Consider the following 25,075-nt stretch of genomic DNA (forward strand, 5'->3'; position numbering starts at 1 on the left):
CAATTCAGTGTCACGGAAGGTGATGCCAAACTAAAACACCTGGAAATTGAAACTTGAGGAGGCCTAGAGGAACTTGGCTAGAGTAAGAAGGGAAGGTTTGGATACGCAGAGAAGGAGTGGAGGGAGACAAAGCTCACCAAGGGTTGTGCGTGGTGATGACGGCAGGTCTGCAGAAGCTGGACGGTCTGTACGGCAGCATCGTGGTGCGGCAGGCGCCGTCCCGCGACCCCAACAGCCACCTCTACGACTATGACCTGACGACGCACGTGGTGCTGCTGAGCGACTGGATGCACGAGGACGCGCAGGAGAGGTTCCCCGGACGGCTGGCCGTCAACCCCGGCCAGAACCCGGACACGCTGCTCATCAACGGGAAGGGCCAGTTCCAGGTGAGCCCTCTGTCCCTTCGCCCTGCACGTGGTGTGATGTGGGAGATCGGCGTAGGTGCCAGCAGTGCTGATAAAAGTCTTAAGGCTCAGGACACAGCCAACTGTCTGGTTAGCTGAGCGAGGTACGGGGCTGAGGCGGTGACTATGCTGGGTTGGTGGCCCTAGCCGCTGGTCATTGCCGAATCTCTTATAACTTCCCGATCAAAAAAAGAGGGAGTAGTGATCCCTAGCTGTTTTGTTTAATTTATATAGCTCTGGAATGTAAAAAAGAACTGGAATTTTTTCCCCACTCTACCCTGATAGGGCGCACATGTGGAAGGGACCGTGAGAATGCCGGCTGTAAGGTTGGAACAATCTGCATGCGGTGCTCTCACCAGCTGTGCTCCTACAGCGAATACGGCATATTCGGGACCAAGCCCAATACCGATTTGCTATTTTGACGGATTATTGGCCGTCAATATAATTTTAACAGAAACATCAAAGAAATGTACCCATGATATATGAAATTTTACCTCCTAGAAAACAAGAAAAAGTGTAATGAAAAGTAAACTGACAGTAATGAGCACTAACCGTTCAGAAATATGAATTTGTGGATAATGTCAACAGCTGTAAACCACCTTAAGAAAAATTTAATGCATGCAAACCGATTGGTGCTGGATTACAGAATGTGCCGAACAAAACAATGCCATAGAGTCTATGTGGCAATATAAATTTTTTTAGTAACAGAAAGTATGTTTGTTCATCTGAAAAAGATTGGCCAAAAAAAAAATTGTGTAGTGACAAAGCATACCAGATCTGACAAGTGACCGAGCATGATTGTATGTCTGTGTACCTTCTGTGCTTCGAGTACAATGATTTAATGTAAATTCAGGTTTGTTATAACGAGTGCAAGCATACCAAGCACATTGCTCAGCCAAATTTATCGAGCAAATTTATCAGCAAAAAGTAACCATCGATCGAGCGTGTTAAGACTTAAGAGCAGCTAATAACCGACATATTAAATCAATGTTGATTTTTTGGTGTATAAACTTGTCGAAACATTAACAAAAAAGGTTTGGGGAATAAAAATGTCAAAGCTAAATGCTTCAACTGGTAACACAGTCTATTTTATAAGATGTAATGCATTACCTGATATCTAGATGATTATGCATTGAGAGCTCATAGCAAGGAGAGTTGACCGTGATGCAAATGCAGCAACCAGATTGTACATTTATTTGCATCATACTTCGTGTCTATTGATTGGTACGTGCTCAATATGTAAAATTCCTTTCACTTTGCCATATCAGTTGGATGCAATAATGGGATTTTCTGTAATGAGCACTATCAGCTCAGAAATATGAATTTGTGGTCAAAGTCAAAAGTTGGAAACCACCTTAAGGAGTTTTAATGCATGCAAGCCGATTGGTGCTGGATTACAGAATGTTCCAAACAATAGGGGAACTTGGTGTTTGCCTCAACAGGACCGGAACACCGGCTTCATCACCAACACGCCGCTCGAGGTGTTCACGATGACCCCCGGCCGCCGCTACCGCTTCCGCTTGATCAACTCGCTGGCGTCGGTGTGCCCCGCGCAGCTCACCATCCAGGACCACGACCTCATCCTCATCGCGACCGACGGCGAGGCCATCCATCCGGTCGTCGTCAACACCATCATCTCCTTCTCCGGTGGGTGCTGACTTTACTCCTTGGCCGACCGCGATGGCTTACTCAGACCGTGTTTCAGGTCTTTCTTGGGGCGGTGAACCATCACATGTTCGTCGGTTAACAGTTTCTATTTACCAGTTACTGTTCATAAACATCTTCCATATCTGTAAACCTAGATGCCTCAAGAGAGTGGCGTGAAAATGTCAATTTCTTGTAATTAACACGGATCAGTCAGTAGGCCCTTTAATGTGTTTTAATTTTTAGCTACTGTATCAAGGATGTTTAGTGATGGATACTAAAAGGTAAGAGGTACGACTTCTCTATCACCGAGAAGCAGCCTTGGGTGATTCACTTTGTCTGAACGTGTATCTGTTGTGTGAACGGTGTTGTGTTTCGGTGTTTGCGCAAGCTAGAGGCACGACTTCGTTCATCGCCGTGAAGCAGCCTTTGGTGATTCACTTTGTCTGAACGTGTATCTGTTGTGTGAACGGTTTTGTGTTTTGGTGTTTGAGCAAGCTAGAGTTACGACTTCGTGATCAGCTTTGGGTGATTCACTTTGTGTGAACGGTTTTGTGTTCCGGTGTTTGAGCAAGCTAGAGTTACGACTTCGTGATCAGCCTTGGGTGATTCACTTTGTCTGAACGGTTCTGTGTTCCAGTGTTTGAGAAAGCTATAGTTACGACTTCGTGATCAGCCTTGGGTGATCCACTTTGTCTGAACGGTTTTGTGTCCCGGTGTTTTCGCAGGCGAGAGGTACGACTTCGTGATCAATGCTGAGCAGCCGGTGGGCGCGTACTGGATCCAGGCTAGAGGCCTGGGCGAGTGCGGGGAGGGCCGCATCCAGCAGCTCGGCGTGCTGCGCTACGCCAGAGGCCCGCACGAGCCGCTCATGGACCCGCCCACCTACGACGTGGGGCTGCCCCAGGGAGTGGTGAGCGCTCCTCCCTCCAGCGGCGGGCGTCTTTAGCTGCAGTCACGGTAGCGATGGGCGCGATGCAGAAAAATATTAAATTTTCTCAACAGTTTATACTCTGTCCAACTCTTCTTCCAGATCCATCCTTCTGTTTCCCGTAACCAACCTGCTTGATACAGAATTCAGTTTTCTATAGAATATTCAAGTGGAGGAATTCGTAATACAATTAAACTTTGTGTATTTGTAAGTTTTGGTTTTACTCAATTCGTTTTTAAATTATTTTTTTGGAAGCATTCAGGTACAATGGTTTTCCGCGAACCAATTTTTCTTAACTAGTTAAAAAAAACTAACTCGCATGAATTGATGACTGTCATATTTATAGTTCGATTGTTATGACGATAAATATTTTATGTATAGTAATGTTTGTTGCGTGGTTTTAAAATAAAACCCGGTTTACAATTATGCGATGTTTTGCTGTCGTATCACATAATTTTCTTCTTAAGTAAATATTATTCCAGCGTTACTGACGAACGCAGTGGGCTAACAATGACGAGAAAGTTTCACCATAACAGTAAATGCAGAAAAACAACAAAAAAAAACTTGATAACACATCAAATATACGAACACAACGTAATTGGCATACGTTCGCCATTTTCGTATATTTGCTACATTGTCCAGTCTTTTTGTTGTTTATCTGTATTCACTGTTAGTTTTGAAACTGTCTTGTTGTTAGACCAATGTGTTCGTCTGCGCTGTTATTATATTTTTTCATGAGTAAATTCCTTTCACGGAATTCTTGTGCTGTCCGGTGTTTAAGTTTGAATATGTCGTCAGTGCTGTCGTCGTTGTGTTTAGATTTGCCTGTTTGACATGAATTGATTTAGGATTGTTGTCTGTAGTTTTATTTTTTTTATTTATTATTCTGCATAGTGCAAAACTGCAATTACAATGAAATTCTTACCTCATCACCCAACATCGTCTCTTAAAGACTTCGATGTCGGAGGGAGTTTAAGGCCCCCTTGTGTCTACAGGTGCTGAACCCGTTGGACGCCATGTGCGACCGCCAGCGCTCCGACGCCGTGTGCGTGAACCAGCTGAAGAACGCGCAGCACATCGACAAGGGCATCCTGCAGGAGCGGCCCGACGTCAAGATCTTCCTGCCCTTCCGGTTCCTGTTCTACCGGCCCGAGCAGCTGTTCGTGCCCAACACCTACAACCGATACCTGGGTGCGCGCTCACTTCCACCGCCTCCCCACCAACACACATACTGTACACAGATTATTCCGACCATAATGGCTGGCGTTTTCGCGTTCCCCTTCCACATATGTGCCCTAATAGGGTAGGGTGGGAGTATCATACCAGTTCTCTTGATTAAACATTCCAGACCTTTTAACGAACAGAACTGTAAGGGATTGCTCCCTGTTGTTGATCGGGAGGGTATTAGAGATTCGGCAATGACCAGTGGCTAGGGCCACCAACCCAGCATGGTCATCGCCTCAGTCCCGTACTTCACTCTGCTAACCAGACAGTCGGCTGTGTCCTGAGCCCTAAGACTTTATCAGCACTGCTGGCGCCTTCCCCGATCTCCCACAGCGCGCCTAAGTCACGACGAGTTACTGCCTCTCGCCGGGAGTGAAATCCTCACCTTCACTTCATGCGACATGCGGGCCATACCCGCGACATTGGCGGAGTAGTTAGTCTAATTAGAAACACCCCACAGCTAACACCAGCGGCGGTTTCAGGGCAAGGCAAGCCGGGCAATCGCCAATTGTCCCGCACCTGTATGGGCCCACGCCGGTGTTTCATCATTTTCATTTTAATTGGACACGAATGGGAAAAGGGGAAAAAAATTACAAATTTAACCAGCATTCAAGCTAAAGCCCTGGTCAAATTGAAATCCATTATTTCGTTTTTGGAAAAACTTGTAAAGCATTTATTGCCACGTATAATCCCGCAATTTGATCGTGGGCAATTATAAAACTGACCATCAGGAAAATTAAAATTTATTAAGATAACTAAGCAAAACCATCATCGAAATTTAAGTTCTAGGCTGGCTTAAAAATTTTGTTTGAAAGATTAATTTTTAAAAAAATTTCTGGTGGACGGCATCTATAAAAGTAAAAAGCCCAGAGCTAGGTCCACCACTAATCCACATGTTATTGCATACGGGGCTGGATGAAGCAAATAATTTACCAAAGATCTGCACAAATAAGTATGCTTTCAGGCATGCCCATAATTTATGTGTAGCCACGAAGGTTGCAGAGCCACAGGTGCGGTACATAAGATTGTAGCCAAGTGTGTGGAAGTAGACAGAAACATTTCTGAACGTCCTGTGTAAGAATGGAACATGTGTATTTGATGATCAACTATCTAGTAAGCCAACGTTGAATTCAATTTTAAATTAATTATTTATTAATGAACAACCATGTTTTATAATGTTTAAACTAACTCTGTTAATATCGGGAACAGGATCCACATTTATATGACGTATTTCGCTCCGGATGATATAAGGAATAAACCATATGAGTGGCCAGTATTATCACTTGTAATGTGGGGATCAGATAGATTGTACCCCAGTCAACGCAACTGGAGAGTTAGTTGACTGTGGCGTGATTGTGGCACGCTGGGCGCGGTGAAACTGTGGTGATTCACCATTGCCTCTTGAAGTATGAAGACGAAGGGAAAAATGTCCTGGGACCTGGGTGGGAGAACACCCACCAACTTAAAAAAAATAATAAACCGGAACAGGTTGGGATTCAAATCGGGGACCCTTTGCTCATCAGCCGGGAACTCTTAATCACTGGGCCATCATATCAGGTATATAACCCCCAGAGCCCCCTGAGTTTTTACCTGTTAAATAACATATATGTTACACTGGAATATAATTCACTAACTGGTATCTATCATTCACACACTTAAGTGGAGGTTTTGAAAATGATTCATGTTAAAATATCACGTAGTTTGAAGAAGTTGTAATTATTACAAATGCAAACTTGGTCATTCGCTCATCGCCTGATGTCTTCGAGAAATAAGACGTTTTAGTCGAGAATGACATGATAGTGATTCGACTTCTTGGTTGCTGATTGGGAATTAAAGACAATATTTGATGATTCAAAATTAGGATGGTTGATTTTTCTATAAGATGAATATAACTCACTTTTATACCAGCTCATTTTAGTCAAATGAACTAATTTGGGAGTAATCTTGCAATAAATTGAATCATATTCAACAGTTTTGCTATCCAATTCCACCGATGCTATAATTTTTCTCTCTCAGATTTGTACTGCTCATACAGACCCTCCAATTTTTTGTAAATAAAATCGTGTTTTTATGGTTTGGTTAAGAATGAATTATTTGAATCTGAAATTATTTACCCAAAAATACAAAAAAAAAAAAAAAACAACTGGCTACTACACAGTATTAAGAGCAATTTTTTATCAAAAATTTTTGTTGAAACCACAAGAAAATTTTTTTATTGTCCTGCTGGTTGTTGGCACAAAACTATTTAAACTTAGTTATTGAACTGTTGTCTGCCAAAACGTTATTTTGACGGTACCATGAAATAAGTAAGATGAATTGTCACCAAATATTTTCAGGTCGCCACAGAACAATTGCATTTTTACTTGGGCTTTTTGGTGGAGATGCGTGACAGAGACTATAGTGATCTGTGTTGCAGAGCGTCACTTGGCTGCTGTGTATCGACGTATTTGGAGTTGGAACTTACTGGGGGAGACGGGGCTGTGTGCTTGCAGTTGCGCCGAGCGGCGACCACGTGATCAGCCTGGTGGATGAGATCTCCTTCGTGTTCCCGCCGGCCCCGCCGCTGTCTCAGATCGACGACCTGCCGCCCGAGCAGTTCTGCAACGGCGACAACCGCCCGCCAGACTGCGGCACCAACTGCATGTGCACGCACAAGGTCGACATCCCGCTCAACGCCGTCGTCGAGGTCGTGCTCGTCGATGAAGGTCGGTGCCCGACTCTCCACCACCTCGCCTCCATCATACCACATCACTTTAGCTCTTTAATGCCTACCAGAGGTCGGTGCCTGACTCTCCGTCACCTTGCCTCCATAATACCTCATCATTTTAGCTCTTTAATGCCTAGTAAAGGTCGGTGCCTGACTCTCCGTCACCTCGCCTCCATAATACGTCATCATTTTAGCTCTTTAAAGCCTACCAAAGGCCGGTGCCCGACTCTCCCTCACCTCGCCTCCAACATACCTCATCACTTTAGCTCTTTAATGCCTACCAAAGGTCGGTGCCCGACTCTCCGTCACCTCGCCTCCATCATACCTCATCACTTTAGCTCTTTAATGCCTACCAAAGGACGATACTTGGCTCTCCGTCACCTCACCTCCATCACTCCGCATCACTTTAGCTTTTTAATGCCTACCAAAGGTCGATACCTGGCTCTCCGTCACCTCGCCTCCATCATACCTCATCACTTTAGCTTTTTAATGCCTACCAAAGGTCGGTGCCCGACTCTCCACCACCTCGCCTCCATCATACCTCATCACTTTAGCTCTTTAATGCCTACCAAAGGTCGGTGCCCGACTCTCCGTCACCTCGCCTCCACCATACCTCATCATTGTTATATCTTTAATGCCTACCAAAGGTCGATTCCCTACTCTCTGTCACCTAGCCTCCATCATACCTCATCACTTTAGCTCTTAAATGCCTACCAAAGGTCGTTGCCCGACTCTCCGTCACTTCGCCTCCATTATACCTCATCACTTTAGCTTTTTAATGCCTACCAATGGTCGGTGCCCGACTCTCCGTCACCTCGCCTCCACCATACCTCATCATTGTTATATCTTTAATGCCTACCAAAGGTCGATTCCCTACTCTCTGTCACCTCGCCTCCATCATACCTAATCACTTTAGCTCTTTAATGCCTACCAGAGGTCGGTGCCCGACTCTCCGTCACCTCGCCTCCATCATACCTCATCACTTTAGCTCTTAAATGCCTAACAAAGGTCGGTGCCAGACTCTCCGTCACCTCGCCTCCATAATACCTCATCACTTTAGCTCTTTAATGCCTACCAAAGGTCGATTCCCTACTCTCTGTCACCTCGCCTCCATCATACCTCATCACTTTAGCTCTTTAATGCCTACCAAAGGTCGGTGCCCGACTCTCCGTTACCTCGCCTCCATCATACCTCATCACTTTAGCTCTTTAATGCCTACTAAAGGTCGGTGACCGACTCTCCGTTACCTCGCCTCCATCATACCTCATCACTTTAGCTTTTTAATGCCTACCAAAGGTCGGTGCCCGACTCTCCGTCACCTCGCCTCCATCATACCTCATCACTTTAGCTCTTTAATGCCTACCAAAGGTCGGTGCCCGACTCTGTCACCTAGCCTCCATCATACCTCATCACTTTAGCTCTTTAATACCTACCAAAGGTCGGTGCCCGACTCTCCGTTACCTCGCCTCCATCATACCTCATTACTTTAGCTCTTTAATGCCTACCAAAGGTCGGTGCCCGACTCTCCGTTACCTCGCCTCCATCATACCTCATCACTTTAGCTCTTTAATGCCTACCAAAGGTCGGGGCCGGACTCTCCGTCACCTCGCCTCCACCATACCTCATCATTGTTAGCTCTTTAATGCCTACCAAGAATGCTTGAATTATTTATATTCGGCATATCTCACTATCTTACCATCATCTTACCATCATCTTACCTCTAAAGTGTATGATTATTTGTTCTTTTTACAAGGAAAATTCTTGAAAACCCAGTTTCCAACAATAACACTTGTAAAACTGCAAGGCATAGCTTTGTATGGTTGTCAATGGTAAAAAAAATATCTGCCTTAAAATTTTACAAGTGATATCGTTGGCAACTGGGTTTTCAAGTGTTATCTTTGTAAAAGTAGATAGAAAATTTACAGTGTATATCAGAACTTCATCATACGTTACTATCTTACCTCAATCACTTCTCACCATATTACTTCCATCACACCTCGTCATACCTTTCTGTTACACCTCATTTTACCTCTATCAAACACAACCATTTTGACTTATTTAAACTACTTCAGCTTTCTGCCATCTTATCTCCACCATTATTCACCACCCTAGCTCCATTGCACTTCACCATATTGCCTGTATCACATCTTACCATATTACTTCAATAACACCTCACCATGCTATGTCCATTACACCTCGTCACACCTTTATCATATACAGCCCGGTCGGGGGGTTACGCTTGTGATTCAAGATTTGTTTTGTAATGCTTGGGTTTATCCTAATAGGGCAAAAATTACAAGTCTATTTTTAAAAAGAATTGAAAGGAAAGATTACTTGTAATATGTTATGCACACATCATGTATATGGTTATGGCAACTGTAAAGTTTAAAACTTTAGATCTTTTTTTAATTCAAGCTTGAAAATTTGTTTATTAAATAATAGAAAGGAGACATGAAACATTATTTGCCCCACGGCTATTGGTTTCTTTCGATCGCCCTGATAATACATCACTATTTTAGCTTTATCATCTTCTTGTGTTCACCATCGTTCCATATCGCCATCTGATCTTCACCATGACTGCCACACATACCCCATTACACTTTGCCATTTCCATCACACCTCATTATCTTACCGCAGATCATACATTCTTTCTTACTTCCACCTCACCTTACCTCACCACACCCAAAAAGAAAAATGAAAACTGCTAATTTTAATTTTTAAAAATATTGGACTTTGTTTTTTTTGTCTCGTTTTATTTAGAGATTCCTGTACTTTTAATACTATGATAGCACACAGAGAGATACAAATCTGAATATGTTAAAAACATAATAGACATCCGATCATTGCAATAGGATTCAATAAAATATTCTCTTCAAATAATCACTTTGTGTAAATTGTTATTTTCAATTAGCTTGTTTACATTAAAAACGTAAACTTGGGTTATTATATGTTATATTAAGATTAAAATTTTAATAACTTTTTATTTATCTGTTTAAGCTTTTAAAAGATATCATTAGGTCACATCGCATTTTCTCTTTTGTAATAAAATCGTGTCATCGATTCTGCCCCATAGTTGCTCGCATCATGGAATGTTAGTGGTTGTAAGTCGGTGGGATATACCTATGCAGTGCTATTGTGATCTGCTTGCACCACGGCAATAGATCCAGCTGATCAGCAGACAGTATGAGGTACAAACGGTTTTCCACTGTATTCTGAGAACAAAAGTCAATTCAGCTGTTCAGCAGTCACTGTGAGATACCAATTGGTGTTCATTGTATTCCAAAGACGAAAATGAATCCAGCTGTTCAATAGTCACTGCTAGACACCACTTGGTGTCTATAGTGATCTGAAGACTAAATTCAGTATGAGATACTGATGTTTGTCCATTGTATTCCACAGAAGAAAAAAAAATCAATCCAGCTAATCAGTAGTCAGTGTGAAATATCAGTGGGTGTTTATTCTTATCTGAAGACTAAAATCATTCCAGCTTATCAGTAGTCTGTTCGAGATACCGATGCTTGTCTAGTGTGTCCAAAGACGAAAATGAATGTTTCGTATTTACTATGAGTTACCATTGCGTGTCTATAGTGATCTGAAGACTTAATTCAGTATGAGATACCGATGTAAATCCATTGTATCGGTAGTCAGTATGAGATATGAATGCGTGTATATTGTGATTTGAAGACTAAAATCAGTCCAGTTGATCAATGTTGAATGTGAGATACGAAGGGGTGTCTAATGTGATTTGAAGACTAAATTCAGTATGAGATACCGATGTTTGTCCATTGTATTCCACAGACATAAATCAATCCATCTGATCGGTAGTCAGTGTGAAATATCAGTGGGTGTATATTTTGATCTGAAGACTAAAATCAGTCGAGCTGAACAGCGGCTAGTGCGAGATGCTAATGGACTTCTCTGTTGTGTTCCGCAGTGCAACAGCCGAATCTGAGCCACCCGTTCCACCTGCACGGCCAGGCGTTCAACGTGATTGGTATGGGCCGCTCGCCCGACACCAACGTCAAGAAGATCAACCTGAAGCACGCGCTGGACCTGGACCGACGCGGACTGCTTCACAGGCAGTTCAACCTTCCCCCGGGCAAGGACACCATCGCCGTGCCGAACAACGGCTACGTGGTGCTGCGCTTCCGCGCCAGCAACCCAGGTCAGCCCGTGCTTTTCTTCTTCCTTCTTCTTCTTCCTTCTTCTTCTTTCGTCTTCCTTCTTCTTCTTTCTTCTTCCTTCTTCTTCTTCCTTCTTCCATCTTCTTCATTTTCATCCATTTGCCTGTACAAGTGCGCACTGTGTTCACAGTTATCCTCCAACAACGTTCATTCTTAACTTACACATGCAGTAGGTAACAATTTCCATTTTCTTATCATTGCATCACTATATTCATCATCATATATATACAAGGTTCTTTGTCTTTATATAATACATAACGACTAGCATTTAAGTAGGTGATTGATGCAATCAACACTATTTTTTTTTCCACACAGCCTTGGCATAGACAGAGCATTGACTGTCATGTTGTTTATCAAAATTCAAGTAAGTTACGAAAGGTGTCTCAGTTTTAAACGATTCTTGAAATCATATATATATATATATTGCTATTTCGACTTTCTCTTTACAAGCCCATAAATGAAGGAGTTGAAAAGATGAAATTGAAAATGAGAAATGTCATTATGTTAGAACATGACACTTCAATTAATGTTCAGTCATTGAAACGACACAAAAATGTTTATTTTGATGAATCTTTGCTTTAGAACCAATTTTCTACTTTATTTTTTCTGTAATTTCGTTAAGATGAAGCTATAGAAACAAAAAAGACATCTTAGTTTCAACTGTTGTTGGGCCACAAAAATTGTTTTTATTATTGAAATTTGGCTTCGTTAAAACATAGTATTCAATTTATTGGAATGTCGTAATTGTAATAGTGACTTGTCCTACATATATTTCCCTTGTGGATCCATGTAAGTTTTAATTTAATTTATTTTTGTGAATGACTGCAACCATTGACGTAGATCCGGTGGGCAGGGGGGCGCTACCCCCTTCCCTGGATTTAAGAAGCCCCTCAGTGAGGGCGCCAGCTTGCACTTGCAAAATTGTGACCGTGAAACGGGGCTGTTAAACTTAATTTTCGAAACTAATTTTCATGGAAAACTTTCTGTATATTTTTAAGTTGTCTGCTTCTTTCATGCGTATGGGCATTTTACAACATATAAGCACCCTATCCCTAAATGACTTTTGTTGGTTAAAACCTACGCGCAAAACTGTCGGGCCGTGCGGGCCTCCATCGAAAATTTTCACGGCCCCCCTTGTAAATACTACAGATTTGTGCCCCTGACTACAATTGTAACTATACTGTCAATAGACACTATGTTATGGTCTGAATATATCTTAATGAGTGATCGCTAGGGACACCTGTATTTCGCAAATAAATTTCGTGTCAGGGCATTTCACAAAATACTGTAGATTTTCTCCTGTGGTTATTGGCTGAGGTTGGTGAGAGGTGTCGTCCCGCTCTTGACGGGGCCAATGAGAATGTGGTCACCGTACTGCTGCACCCTCACAATTTGCCATTACAGTATTTTGTGAAATACCTTGACATGAAATGTATTCGCGAAATACAGGTGTCCCTAGTGACCACTGTCTAAACGAAGGCGAATTACAATACTAATACGACTGAAAATTGTTATGGACTGGCAACCGTTGAAACCAATATTACATATTTTTAGACTTTCTTGATATTGTCTCTTGTCTAACGGATAATGTTCTCTCTTGTTGTCCACAGGCTACTGGTTGTTCCACTGCCATTTCTTGTTCCACATCGTGATCGGCATGAACGTGGTGTTCCATGTGGGCACGCACGCCGACCTTCCCCCGGTGCCGCAGGGCTTCCCGACCTGCGGCAACTTCCTCCCGCCAATCAGCTTACACTGACACGCCCTCTCTTAGGCGTTCGTCCCTGTGATTCGCACGCTCGCCTGCGCGGAACTTTTCCCCCCCTTCCCCCTTTTCAATGAGAACTCCTCCCACGTCCTCGTAGCTTCTCGAACTTTCCAGCGTGTTGGAGTCGACGCGCGTCTTTTCCGTGTGGGTATTCGAGAGTGTCTGCGACGAGCACGGAGGCTTGTGAAGTATGCGTCGGTTTTCAGTTCAGTGTTTCTCTGGCGCGACCAACTCGTGATTCCATTAAACATGTTTATGGGTGGGATTATTATCCCATTCAGTTTAAAGGCGTGCATGAACTGTAAATGTTTTTAAGGTTTTTTAGCAAAGCAACTAATGAGATTTAATGTAGTCGCTGGGATATGAACCAAATAACTCATGCCATCATTACATTTAGTAAGGAAAAATATTTTTTTATTATAAAAATGTTACTCTGAAACATAAAGTATTGGTAAATAATAAATACGTTTTTATATGTTTACAAGCCTAGGGAAGCACACTGAAAATCGATTAAGCAGGAAATAGTTGTTTACTGTATTGAAACTAAAAGTTAGACCCCAATCTTCTCATTTTATTTTCATTTATCGCCTTATTGACCCTGCCGCAATTTTAACTGGCAACCTCAAGCAATGCTTTTTGGTTGCTGTGACTTCGATGCGGCAGGGCGATAAACCATTTTATCATTCATGGTACTTAAATTAATTAATGACAGGGTCTATTGAGTGCAATGTGTGTATGTAGCTATGTATTATAATTTTTGTATAGTTAATAGTTATTTGCAAGAAAGTATGTTTGGAACATATTTGTTTCAAATTTTTCCTGTCAATGTTTTTGTTGTTGAGAATTATTTATAATCTTGTTAGCCAGATTCAGTCAGGGTATTACTGAATGTGAATTTATGAAACTTTCACCAACAGCAATCATTTTTTTAAAAATATATAAACCGTGTATGACATGTATTATTCTCAAGATATTTATTAAATTAAAAACGAAGTTAACTACTACTATTTGTATGTAACTATGAAGTTACCGTATCCGTTTTTTTATACGTAAAATACACAAAATTTTTTTTAAATATGCTATAGCAATTTTTGAATAAAAGGTCTGGTGATATCGTGTAGCATTAGTTCTTAATGCATTGAAATTTTCATTACATTTAAAGAATTGTTTTTAATTGTTTTCTTAGCAAAAAATGTGTAATAATAATTAGAAATGCTTACCTTAACGGTAACAAATTTTTGAAAGTATTTGAATAATAATTATTTTATTATGTTTTTGATGATAATTAAATGCAATATGCTGTGCAGGTATAAAAACGTAGCAATTTTAAATGTTCCACACTTAGTTTGAGATTAACAGTTGAGTGCGGCAATGAAAAAAAAAATGTAATTAAAATTTGTTCGGTCATTTGTATTTTATGATTAGATGAGTTCTGAATATGTAAGTTCTCATGCAAATATTTGAGTATAATGGTAAATAAGTCTCATCTACTATAGGGTTTTGTAAATGTCTATTGCATGTACCAAAGCATGTGAACAATTCGCATAAGAACGCTCATCATTCGCAGTTTTATTTTATTTAGCAACTCTAAAAATATTTCTTTAATTTCTAAGAAAGCTCAGATTTCAACTGTGATACTTACTTATATAAAATACGAAGCCTGAAAATGAAGTTAAGTAATAAAATGTAAAATCATATTCATGCAAACAACTAAAAAATGTTTTGTAAAATAATTATCATTAACAAATTTGTAGTAAAAATTTTTCTTAAGTGTGCTAAAATTAACAGACTACTTGTGTAGCAATTTGTGTAGCAAGAAATATTAAATTGCTTAGAGTTGAATTCTTCACGAAATTTTGAATAGTTAAAAAAATATATAATCTAATTGATGAAGGAGTTTTCTTATTTTATTATTGTGACACATTTTTAAACATCTTGCCACCTTAAAAATTAAAAATTTTGAAAATCATAACGGAAATGTGCCAACATATTCTGTAATCAAACTTGGTCAATATTTTAATACGTAAATAATTATCTAGGAATACTTAAGATAATCCTATACACAGTTACAAATGCAATTTCAATCAAGAAAAAAATCATAAAATGTTTGTACATTATTGCGACGTTTAATTGAATGAATTCAAATTTTGCTTTGGTCTTCTATGCTATAACACAATTCTGTAATCCATAACTTTGTCTACGATGATTTTCGTTGTGATATTTATATACGCATGCAACTTAAATTACGTTATGCTAATAGAAATCGCATGTGTAGATAACCTATGATGTTCGGAAACTGATGTGCAATATATGTTTTGTATTACTATGTATAATTTTTTTACGCGTGTTTTCAATTTAATTGTAAATATTTTGTGAGTACACTATTTCCAAATAAAAGTATTACTGATTCACGTGCAGTTTTCTTCATTTATATTGTTAATAATTCCTTATGAGCGTTAACACATTGAAGACAATAAAGGTGTATATATATATATATATATATATATATATATATATATATATATATATATATATATAGGCTATATATTAATATAATTCTTTTTTAAGTTTGTACTAAAAATCACAATACATTAAGGTATTGCTAAAATATATATTTACTGTATATATGTACAAACATAACGTGTGTAAAAAACATAAATGGAGAATTTTATAAAAAATTAAATATTCCCAAAAAAGCATTAATTTTTCCTTAAAATTAATTATTAAATGATTTACAGGGGTCATTTTCTTTACACAACTTACGGGTGCTTAATTTTGATTCGTATCAGTAGCATATTACAAAAATGGTTTTGCGTGGTATTTTTAATATGTGTTAATATTTATTTGAGCAAATACAGATGTAGTGTGTATGGTATTTTCATTTATTGTAATTTTTGGTGGTTTTTATATTGTATATTTAGTTCTATTTTAAATATCTTATCACTCTTTTGGTGGTATTATTTTCACTTAAGGATATTCTTTTTGTAATTAAAAAAGCACATTTAATGACACATAAAATGTGTGATTCAAATTCGTTGTTATCCTCAAAAGACTAATTTATTAATTATTTTTACTACTTCTTTGTGCAAAAAATTCAATTAAATATTTTCAAAGAATTTTTCAATGGAAAGCAAATTATATGAAGAAAAAATGTAATGGACGATAATGCCTAAAAAGTAGTGTGAACAGCCTTATTCAATTTGCTAATATTTTACATTTTTAGTGGTTTTTGTAAATCCTAACTAATTACAATTCAGCTAATGTTTTTCTAATATCCATTTCGATATCACTTATAATATTCACATTTCTAAAAAGTTTGTAAAACAGAAAGTGCTGTGCTTCACTTTGGATAGAACACTAGTATTTCTTTCAAATTGTGGAAAATAGAAATTTGTTGGAAAAATTAATAGATATTTCAACTAAATCCTTCCTTAATGTATGTGAGGGCAAGGGAAATATTTTATCGTTGATAAATAATCGACACAGAAAGAGTTCTTAAGCCACACTTTCCAAAAACTGATATATGGTTACAATCAAGTTTATAAACAACTCAAAACGATAGTATGTGTAAAGAGAGGGGAGGGGGATATTTTCGGAAAGTCTTTTACTGCGGTGAAGGGACCATAGTGATATAAAAAATATGAAAAATAGAAATGAAGAAAATTTGTCACACAAATTGTTGAGTAACATTTTATAAGCTTTAGTTACAAATATTTAACAATGTCTACTTGCCCCTTGTTTGCAAAAATCAAATGGCGGTGAAAGCTTGGCTTGGCTAACACATTTAACCTAACTTCACTAATAGTACTTCTCTTCCACACAATAATAAAAGGGCGAAACACCATTTTACCATTTTACCATTTTCCCGCCCTCAGACACGCCCTTGGTGACTGACAAACTCATATTCTAAACTAATTCTTAACCACTTCAGATGAGATAGAAAATAGGAAGTTTGGTGTCAGGTATATCTTGTTCTGTTACCGACAGGAAAACTCGAAAAAATTGAATTTTTTAATTTTAAACCCCCGAAAAAAAAAATTATAAATATATATCCCGAGTTCATGAGATTTCTTATTTTCATTTCGGAAATAAATTTTTTTCCTCGAAATTTTATTATAGCATGAACCGAAAAAAAAGATTTTATTTACAAATATTGCAAATTATTTTTATTTTTTACCCTACAAGGATTTTTTTATGGAACAAACAAATATTTTCCCTATCTATTTGGCGTAGGAACAACGGTGCACATAGAGCGATCTAGCGGTGGCTTATAGAACTGGCTGGGCGACCTTACCACATTCTAGCTTTGAATATATATACTGTATAGAAGTCGCGAGTGGATAGGATTTACTCTACGTTTTTCAGAAGCGTATGATGAGCAGCTTGGGAACTTCACCGCTGCAGTGCGCTGCCGTAACGCCCTGCATCGTCTTAGTTGTTATTTACACGTTAGAGCGCAGCGCTGTCGCCCGCTGTCATTCCCCGCACCCCCCCCCCCCCACCAATCATTCACTGCAGCTCAACGTCGTTCAACGGGAGGGGGAAGGGGTGTTTGAATAGTTCGACACTTGTCCGCTAGGGACCACCACAAGTCGATGCCCTAGAGATGGTGGCGATTGCGGCGGTGAATTAACCAACTACCTCAAAACCGTATTAGAAATTTTAACCTGGGCTGGCGACTTCTATACAGTATATATATTCAAAGATTCTAGTGAGACTACATTTCACATTTTTTACCCTCTTTGCACGCAGTAATATACAATCAGAAGAGAAATTGCATAAAATTATGGTTATGGATGTTTTGTCTTCGTACAGAATAAACAAAATTAATGATTTTTGTAACTATAAGAAATTCAATGTCAATAGCTAAGATAAAAGAGGTTAACGTTACGAGAGAAAATGGGTGTGTATATTGTCATGCAAAATAGAGTTCCAGAGAGATTCATCATGTAAAATTTAGTAATTTAAAAAACTCCTGAATGATTTATTTGAATACTATATTATATGAGGATTTTGGAATAGTATATCGCATTTGATTTATAATAGCTGCGTTATTAGGTACTTTAATCATATTTACCATGTCATTGACTTTTAATTTTTGTCTGTAGTATATGTAGGTACCTAAATTTTGTAGAAGCATACGGGAAACTGGTAAGGAATACGTGAGAGTCGTGAGACTAGTGATTGCAGCGAACCTGGTGGCGTGAAACTTGTTACAATAGTACAATCTAGGGGTGCGGAGTGTAAAAATAGCTAGGAAGCAATACGGTAAAGTGTCTCGCGCTCAAGCGTGGCTCCAGAAGGGGGGGCGGTGGGGGCGATAGCCCCTTCCGAGACCAATTTTATTGAATAGTGTATATTTATGTACACTTAAATATTTAATTTCATATGTTCAACTTTTATCTCATCAAAAGTTGCATGAAGCTAATAAGGTTCTGTATTTTAAACCTGTAATTTGTGAATAATATTCAAAGGCCAATATCTGACCACTTTAATTTTTTGCAACTACGACCTTTCTTTGTGCGATAGCCCCTCCCGAAAAGTCATCCTGAAGCCGCCATTGCTCACGCTTCGCCAATGTTATTTGGCCAGAGTTTACCATTTTGTCGTATTACGATATTTGTATAAAATGTTGTATGTACATAAACCCTCATTGTTAAAAACGACAATTATATAACCTTAAATAATGGAATCATGCCGAGGATGGGGCACATCCGTAAACTGAAATGATGTGAAAAGTGCGTAACTTACTAGAAGAATAAGTAATATACTAGCTTTAATAAATTATTTAAAAAATATAAACTGAACGATTTGAATTTTAAATTACATTTATAGCATATGTGCTGTAATTCGTTAGAAGTTTTACGTTGATTGGTTAAAAAACTGGTAGTTCTAAGGTAAAAAGAAAATATCAATATTCCAAAATGTTAGTAGTTTGCTATTTCAACGAATGGTTAGTTTAAGTATAAAAATTACAAAGTTGTGATGTCGTGAAATGGTAGATTAGGTTAGGTTACCTTCACTAAAGGTACTTTTTTATACAGTGTAAGGTTAGTTAATTTACTCTGAAAATACATTTAAAAATTAGATGGTTCGTAAGGTTAGGTTAGCTTATGATAAATGTTTAGTTTAACGGATGAAGGAAAATTTTTTTTCTGGGAGTGGTGTTTTTAAACACTCAAGACCTTCCTATTAGATTAAGGATGCCACCTGACTAGGCGTATGAGTTCTAAAAGCCTTAGGCCCGTTGGAGGTTTAAGGAGGGTGGGATATAGGGGCTAAGGGCGATACTGGCTCGGACGTCACACGCATTTTCACCTCTATGCGCCAGGCAACGACCTGGGGTGCAGTCTTAGCGTCAATAACGCGCCTGTATGATACTTTAATTGGTCATCCAATAATTTCATGGTAGGACATTGAAGATAAAGGCACCCTGCACTTCTCTAAAACATTTACAATACTGTGTGTAGAATTTTTCAGAACCAAAAAAACGTTCTTGAAATCATCACCCGTTTCAGCCTTTTTCACTGTCCAAAAAATTCACGTTAAAGACGAAAAAGTGGAATCAAATTTGTGTAGAGAAAGTGTAAAGGCTGTTCAATGCGGGAAGCCTAAGATGTACAAGTTCTGTCCCTGCCCGAACACGCCCGAATATTCACCTTCGGCCAACCTTTGGTTCATTTATATATATTTATATTTCTCTGTTTATTTTAACGTAGTTATACTAACCTAACTAACCGTCCATAGTGTTTTAAAGTGTTTTAATGTAGCTAACTTAACCGACCACTTTTATTATTTGAATTCATTTTTCCTGCGCAAAAGTAAAACAAATCCCGAGGTTGGCCGAAGGTGAATATTCGGGCGTGTTCGGGCAGGGACAGAACTTGATGTACATCTTAGGCTTCTCGTTGAATGCTATTCGCAATCAGACATAATTGATCAATGTTGAGTGGTTTGTAAAGGGCGCGTTAATACCGGTTGTCGGCCCAGCCATGCTGCCAACTTAAGAGACAATAACTCTTAAAGTTTAAATTGTGCAATTAGCACTGGCAAATTCTGAAGAAAAAATGTCATAGTAACCAGACTCCTCCCTGAACACTGAATAATTTTCAGATATTCTCTTAATTCCGTATTACAGTTTACCAAACTTACTTAAGTATTATTTTACTGCAGTGCCATAGATAATAGGACATTTTTGAACTACAAATAATATGTTCCAAATTTTTAAATTGTAAATTTATTAAAATTGTATTATAAAATTTGATGTAGCCCTCCACTGACCCTATTCTGGATGCACACCTGGCATTATCGTCAGAGCATAAAAAGGCCATGTTAACTATTTGTGTGTCTCTGTTTTACTACTAATTTTGCTAAGTGTGGTATTTTATTAATACCTACTGGAAATAGTTTCATACACAATTTAAAGATGGTTTAAGTTATTACAACAATACAAGGGCACCCATGCCCGGGGTCAAGTCACCAAGTCTAGAACCACTTATATATACATATAATTATATAATACTTATATATATAATACTGCGTAGCTAGAACCAATCTATGGCTACTTACAAATTGCCATTCGTCTTCCAAAATATTAAGAATACTTCATTCCCCAAGTATAGCCTCCAGCCCTCCTTTTCTATCATATGGGTGCCCTTTCAACAGTAAATACAGATTAATTTTGTTAGCCTATGCAGTAACGCGTTCGCCGGCATGCGCGAGTCACTAATATGCTTGATATAGAGTGGGTCATATATATGTTATGCTTTGGAAACCAAGCCATGACTGTTTTCCGCGAGGGATATCTCTAATTTTTGTCGCCGCCCTACTGTGCCCTTGATACTAGCTGCAACTTGATCCTGTGGTACCCCAGAGATCCTTAGGAATATAGCGTAGCCGAGGCTGTTTAAGGATTCCCTGACATTTAGAGACGGTACCAAGCGAAACTTTACGATTACAGTAGTATCACTCGACTTCCCTTATGATGACGTTAAAAAGATTTAGTAAATAAGTATGTTCTACTGAAGTAACTTAAAAATTGCAAGTCGTTTCAAAACATGTACACATAAGGAGACCATTTAATCAAATGCTAGTTAACCAATGCTACTAAAGTATGCCGCAATCCATTTCATGTTACATGAAACAATTAATAACAAACAGTAGTGCAGCTTTGCCGATCCTGGGGGCAGATGTAGGAGTGAGGAGATGGAGAACGGTCCATATTGTATTTTATTGTATTGTGACGTCACGGCGGCAATCTTGGGGGGATCTCTTGACCTTAGATATTTGGCTGTGAGAAATGTCGCAAGGATTTTCGCGAGAGACGATTGCTCGAAGAGGCACGCCTTAGCCTGCAAACAAGCAGGACTGTGATTGTGGAAAAAAAACTCGTGTTGGTTGGTGAATTACTGAGTAAGGAGACTTCGACGCACGCATACAACAGGCATACCTGTAACTGATGTGGAAAGAAGTTTGCGTTCTCTCGAAGGTGCTCGGAGACACGTATAACGAGAACGAGCGAAGAACTTGCTTTTTTTGTCGTGACGAGTGTCATGCATGGTTTACTCGTATATTGACCATTTGAGAAGAAAACCATGTTATGGAAAAAAAATAACTTATAGTTAAAAAAACTAATAAAATCACGCTTTTTCCGTTGAATGAACTAAAAATTTAAAAAAAATAAAATGAAATTTTTATTTCATTTTATTTTTTGTTCAACAGCCAAAAAATGCACCAAGGCCTTAAGTTATCAACATATTTTATTGTCAGAGGTTCTTTATACGTATGCAATATTTCAACACATTCCGACGTCGGAAAGTGGGTGAAAATTGATTGGACTGATTTTATTACTGCACAAAGACACTAACGGGTGTCGGATGTAAAAAAAAAAAACTCTAATCCTCATGATCCTGGTAAGGATAAGGGGACAAACTATTTAAATTATTGCATTGTCATCGGTCCTTGACAAGAATGCAAAGTTTCAGATCAATCCGAAGTTTTGAAAGGGGGTGTGAAAATCACGTTCAAAGATTCTGTTACATAGATACATACCAAGCTAATAAAAGCGTGTTAGAAATGAAATGGGGAGGTTCGTTCGCCCACTGTGCACCAGTTAGCGTATCATTCTGCCCTGCGAGTCAATGTTGAGACTCGTACGCTCAATGACTCTTAAACAGTTGAACGAATACTCTTCAACGTCGCGACTCAACGTGTAACACAGCCCACAAGATTGTTCTCGGCACCTTCAGATCGAATGAAAATTGACTGAACCCGTTGAGACCGGCGTTCCATGGAATGCTGGAAGATTTTTTGACGTGACAACGTCTAATAAATCGATGAACGCCGGCTGCACGCACGAAAAAGTGTCCCGTAACGCACATTTTCCCGTTACGCTGTATCCCGTTACGCCCGTTGTACGCTTGCGCCACATCTGTCTCTCTTCCACTCGATTGGAACAACCATCGATTTTGACTTTTTCGAGGCACATTAAACTTGAAACACCCCCATTCGTTTCCTACTTTTCCTATCATCGTCCTATCCTTAACAGAACAACACAGATTGGAAGAAGTTAAATAGCAAACATGTTTAAAAGTTATAGTTAAAATAATCTCTTCGTTAATTTAATAAACATATTTAAATTAATGAGTGTAAATAAAAGTAAATTTATCAATTAAATTGTAGATTTCATTTCACACCTTCTTTGTATCCATAAAAAATAGTGATAATTCAATAAAAATGATTCAATTTTATTCATAAAAGTATGCAATAATTTCATCAATGTTTTGTTATGACGTTGTCACGTTAAACTATCGTCCGTAAACCGACTTTACAGACAACCAATTTTTTTTCCCCATCCTTGTGGCTCTCTTGCGCCAAATATTACTTGAACCTTGTTCACTCTTGTGAAGTTTAATTTTTGGCTGTAATGTAGCCTACCCATGATGAAACTGAACCATTTCAAGACGAGACTTGAAGATGTGCATTCAAGTCGATTAATATTGCTATTTACCTATCGCACGATGCAGTGGAGTCTGTAATTTATAAAGATAAAAATAAATCACTCGCGAAGAGCAAGAATACAAGAGAAGAGGAAGAATGCTACTACAAAGGTATCGTATGGACAATTAGTCTCGTGCGTCGATTTCAAGTGAAAACAAGAAGACTATTCACATTGAGGAATAACATTTATAATTTGCTGGTTTGTACTTGTCCTAGTGTAAAACTTGTGAAATAAATAAATAAAACAAGATTTTATAGAAATCTGACATAAAATCTGTAAAAATAAAAAATCAACATTGAAATAATATTACAGTTTCAGTGTGCTAAGGTTACAAAACATTCATGACGAATAGGGAAAAAAATCTATTACCCAAATATTTAATACCGAAATTCTTGTAACCTTATTTTTTACTTCGGATTTTCTGATATTTCATTGAAAAACCATAGGTTAGCTGATTTCATTTAAATTTATGAATAGCTGTAACTACTGTTTAAATAACACTTTTTTTTGTTGTATAATCTATACTAATATTGTTAGGCTGAAGAGTCTGTTTGTTTGAACGGGCTAATCTCAGGAACCACTGGTCCGATTTGAAAAATTCTTTCAGTGTTGGATAGCACGTTTATCGAGGAAGGCTATAGGCTATATTATATTATCAATAACATTAGGGATCCTTACTAAAAGCCCAATTTAGAATAAAATGCGTTGGAGGGGGTTAGATACAACATGCAGTACACGTACGAAGTTTGTGTTGACAATGCCGCAGGCGCTAGAAGTTTATTTCCTATTGCATATTAACATTGTTGCCACGCACTAGATGCCTTATCATTCTTAATTTTCCCATACAAGTAAAAAACACCCGTGTGATATTAACAACGAAGCAATCATTACCCTCATATAGAATACATAGAGATAGTGTGAGGTATATATGTAGATATAAAGAGATAAATACAAATAGGGAGATACATAGATATATAGGACTATATATGTAGATAGAGATAAATATATATATTTAGAGACATGGATAGATTATTTGTATATCTGTAACTACTTCAAACATATTACAAAACAAAACTGAATGAGGCATTGCAATGCATGCCGAGCATTAGCTAGATAATGGAATCTTTTCAATATTAGTAATCCCTTATTTTTCAGGTTTTTTTTCTATATTGCGTTATAGAGTCTAGATTACATAAAGACCAGGCAAATAACTATAAACTGGCAGAACAACGTCTGTCGGGTTCTGAAAGTGATATAAATATTTTGTACACTTGACATTCAAATTAAGAAGACAATTACTAACTACATCTGATCTCTAAACAGTTCTCCTTCACCCTGTGTTCAGCCCGGGCAACGCTGGGTATTGCAGCTAGTGTATTTAATAAAATTTTAATATCTTAAACTTTGAATGCAGCATCGTCATAGTAAAATAAAATTTTGGTTTATGTAATTACAACCATTCCACTAACTATAACATATTTAAAACCAAATAAATTAAAAATAAAACAATAAATACATTATCTCTAACATGAAATATAACAAAAACTTAAAGTTAACAAGGTGGCTTTAATAGAAAGCTAAAAATTACATGAATCAAAACCATTAGAGGAAAGTAAGTAGTTTCCTCATTTAAAAAAAAGGCACGTGTACCAAGTTTATGCAATTTGCGATGTTTGAAATCATTGGACGGATAAAAAAACACAATTTGCTTTTATAAGTACAGAAATACCCTGAGTGCAGTCTTTTTTTTGTCTCTTCTATATATTAATTGTAAAAAAAAATTAATGCACTTAGTTTTCCAGAAACTTATTTTTCACAATGCTTTACAGTTGGAAGTGGAGAAAGATCGTTAGTTAACACCTTATCTTTTTAGTACTATATCAGTAACTTTGTACTTAATTTAGTTTATTTTTTTCCTTGACAGTTCGACTCCTAGATTATTGTAACCAACAGTTGACCCGCCTGTGTCTAATTATCGTCGGTGAAAATTCTCAAATAAACGCAAGACGTATAAACGTAAAATCTGCATCAACATAGGCTACTTTTACTTTTGTGTTGAAACCCCTTTTAAAAATATGTTTGTAAAAAACGTAGTGAAATTTTAAAAGAAGAAAAAAAAGGCTTTGTTAGGTTAGTTTAAATTTAAAAAAAATTATAATTAATTTACAATAATGAAGGAATTCAAACTTATAAACTACGATAAAAGCAAACTA

General features: G+C 38.1%; 1 protein-coding gene across 1 annotated transcript in view; it reads left to right on the forward strand.

Moving 5' to 3' along the window:
• Positions 1–15,273, forward strand: part of LOC134539936 (uncharacterized) — a 165,026-nt gene extending 149,753 nt beyond the window's left edge. The window contains exons 5-11 of the mRNA XM_063382300.1: positions 166–386; positions 1,847–2,051; positions 2,777–2,961; positions 3,975–4,170; positions 6,696–6,908; positions 10,845–11,075; positions 12,705–15,273. Coding sequence (XP_063238370.1) covers positions 166–386; positions 1,847–2,051; positions 2,777–2,961; positions 3,975–4,170; positions 6,696–6,908; positions 10,845–11,075; positions 12,705–12,853 — 1,400 coding nt within the window. The 3' untranslated portion in view covers positions 12,854–15,273. The remainder of the gene's footprint in view (positions 1–165; positions 387–1,846; positions 2,052–2,776; positions 2,962–3,974; positions 4,171–6,695; positions 6,909–10,844; positions 11,076–12,704) is intronic.
• Positions 15,274–25,075: the final 9,802 nt, after the last annotated feature.

This window comes from Bacillus rossius, chromosome 16, assembly GCF_032445375.1.
Source record: "Bacillus rossius redtenbacheri isolate Brsri chromosome 16, Brsri_v3, whole genome shotgun sequence".
In the NCBI taxonomy this organism is placed as follows: Eukaryota; Metazoa; Arthropoda; class Insecta; order Phasmatodea; family Bacillidae; genus Bacillus; species Bacillus rossius.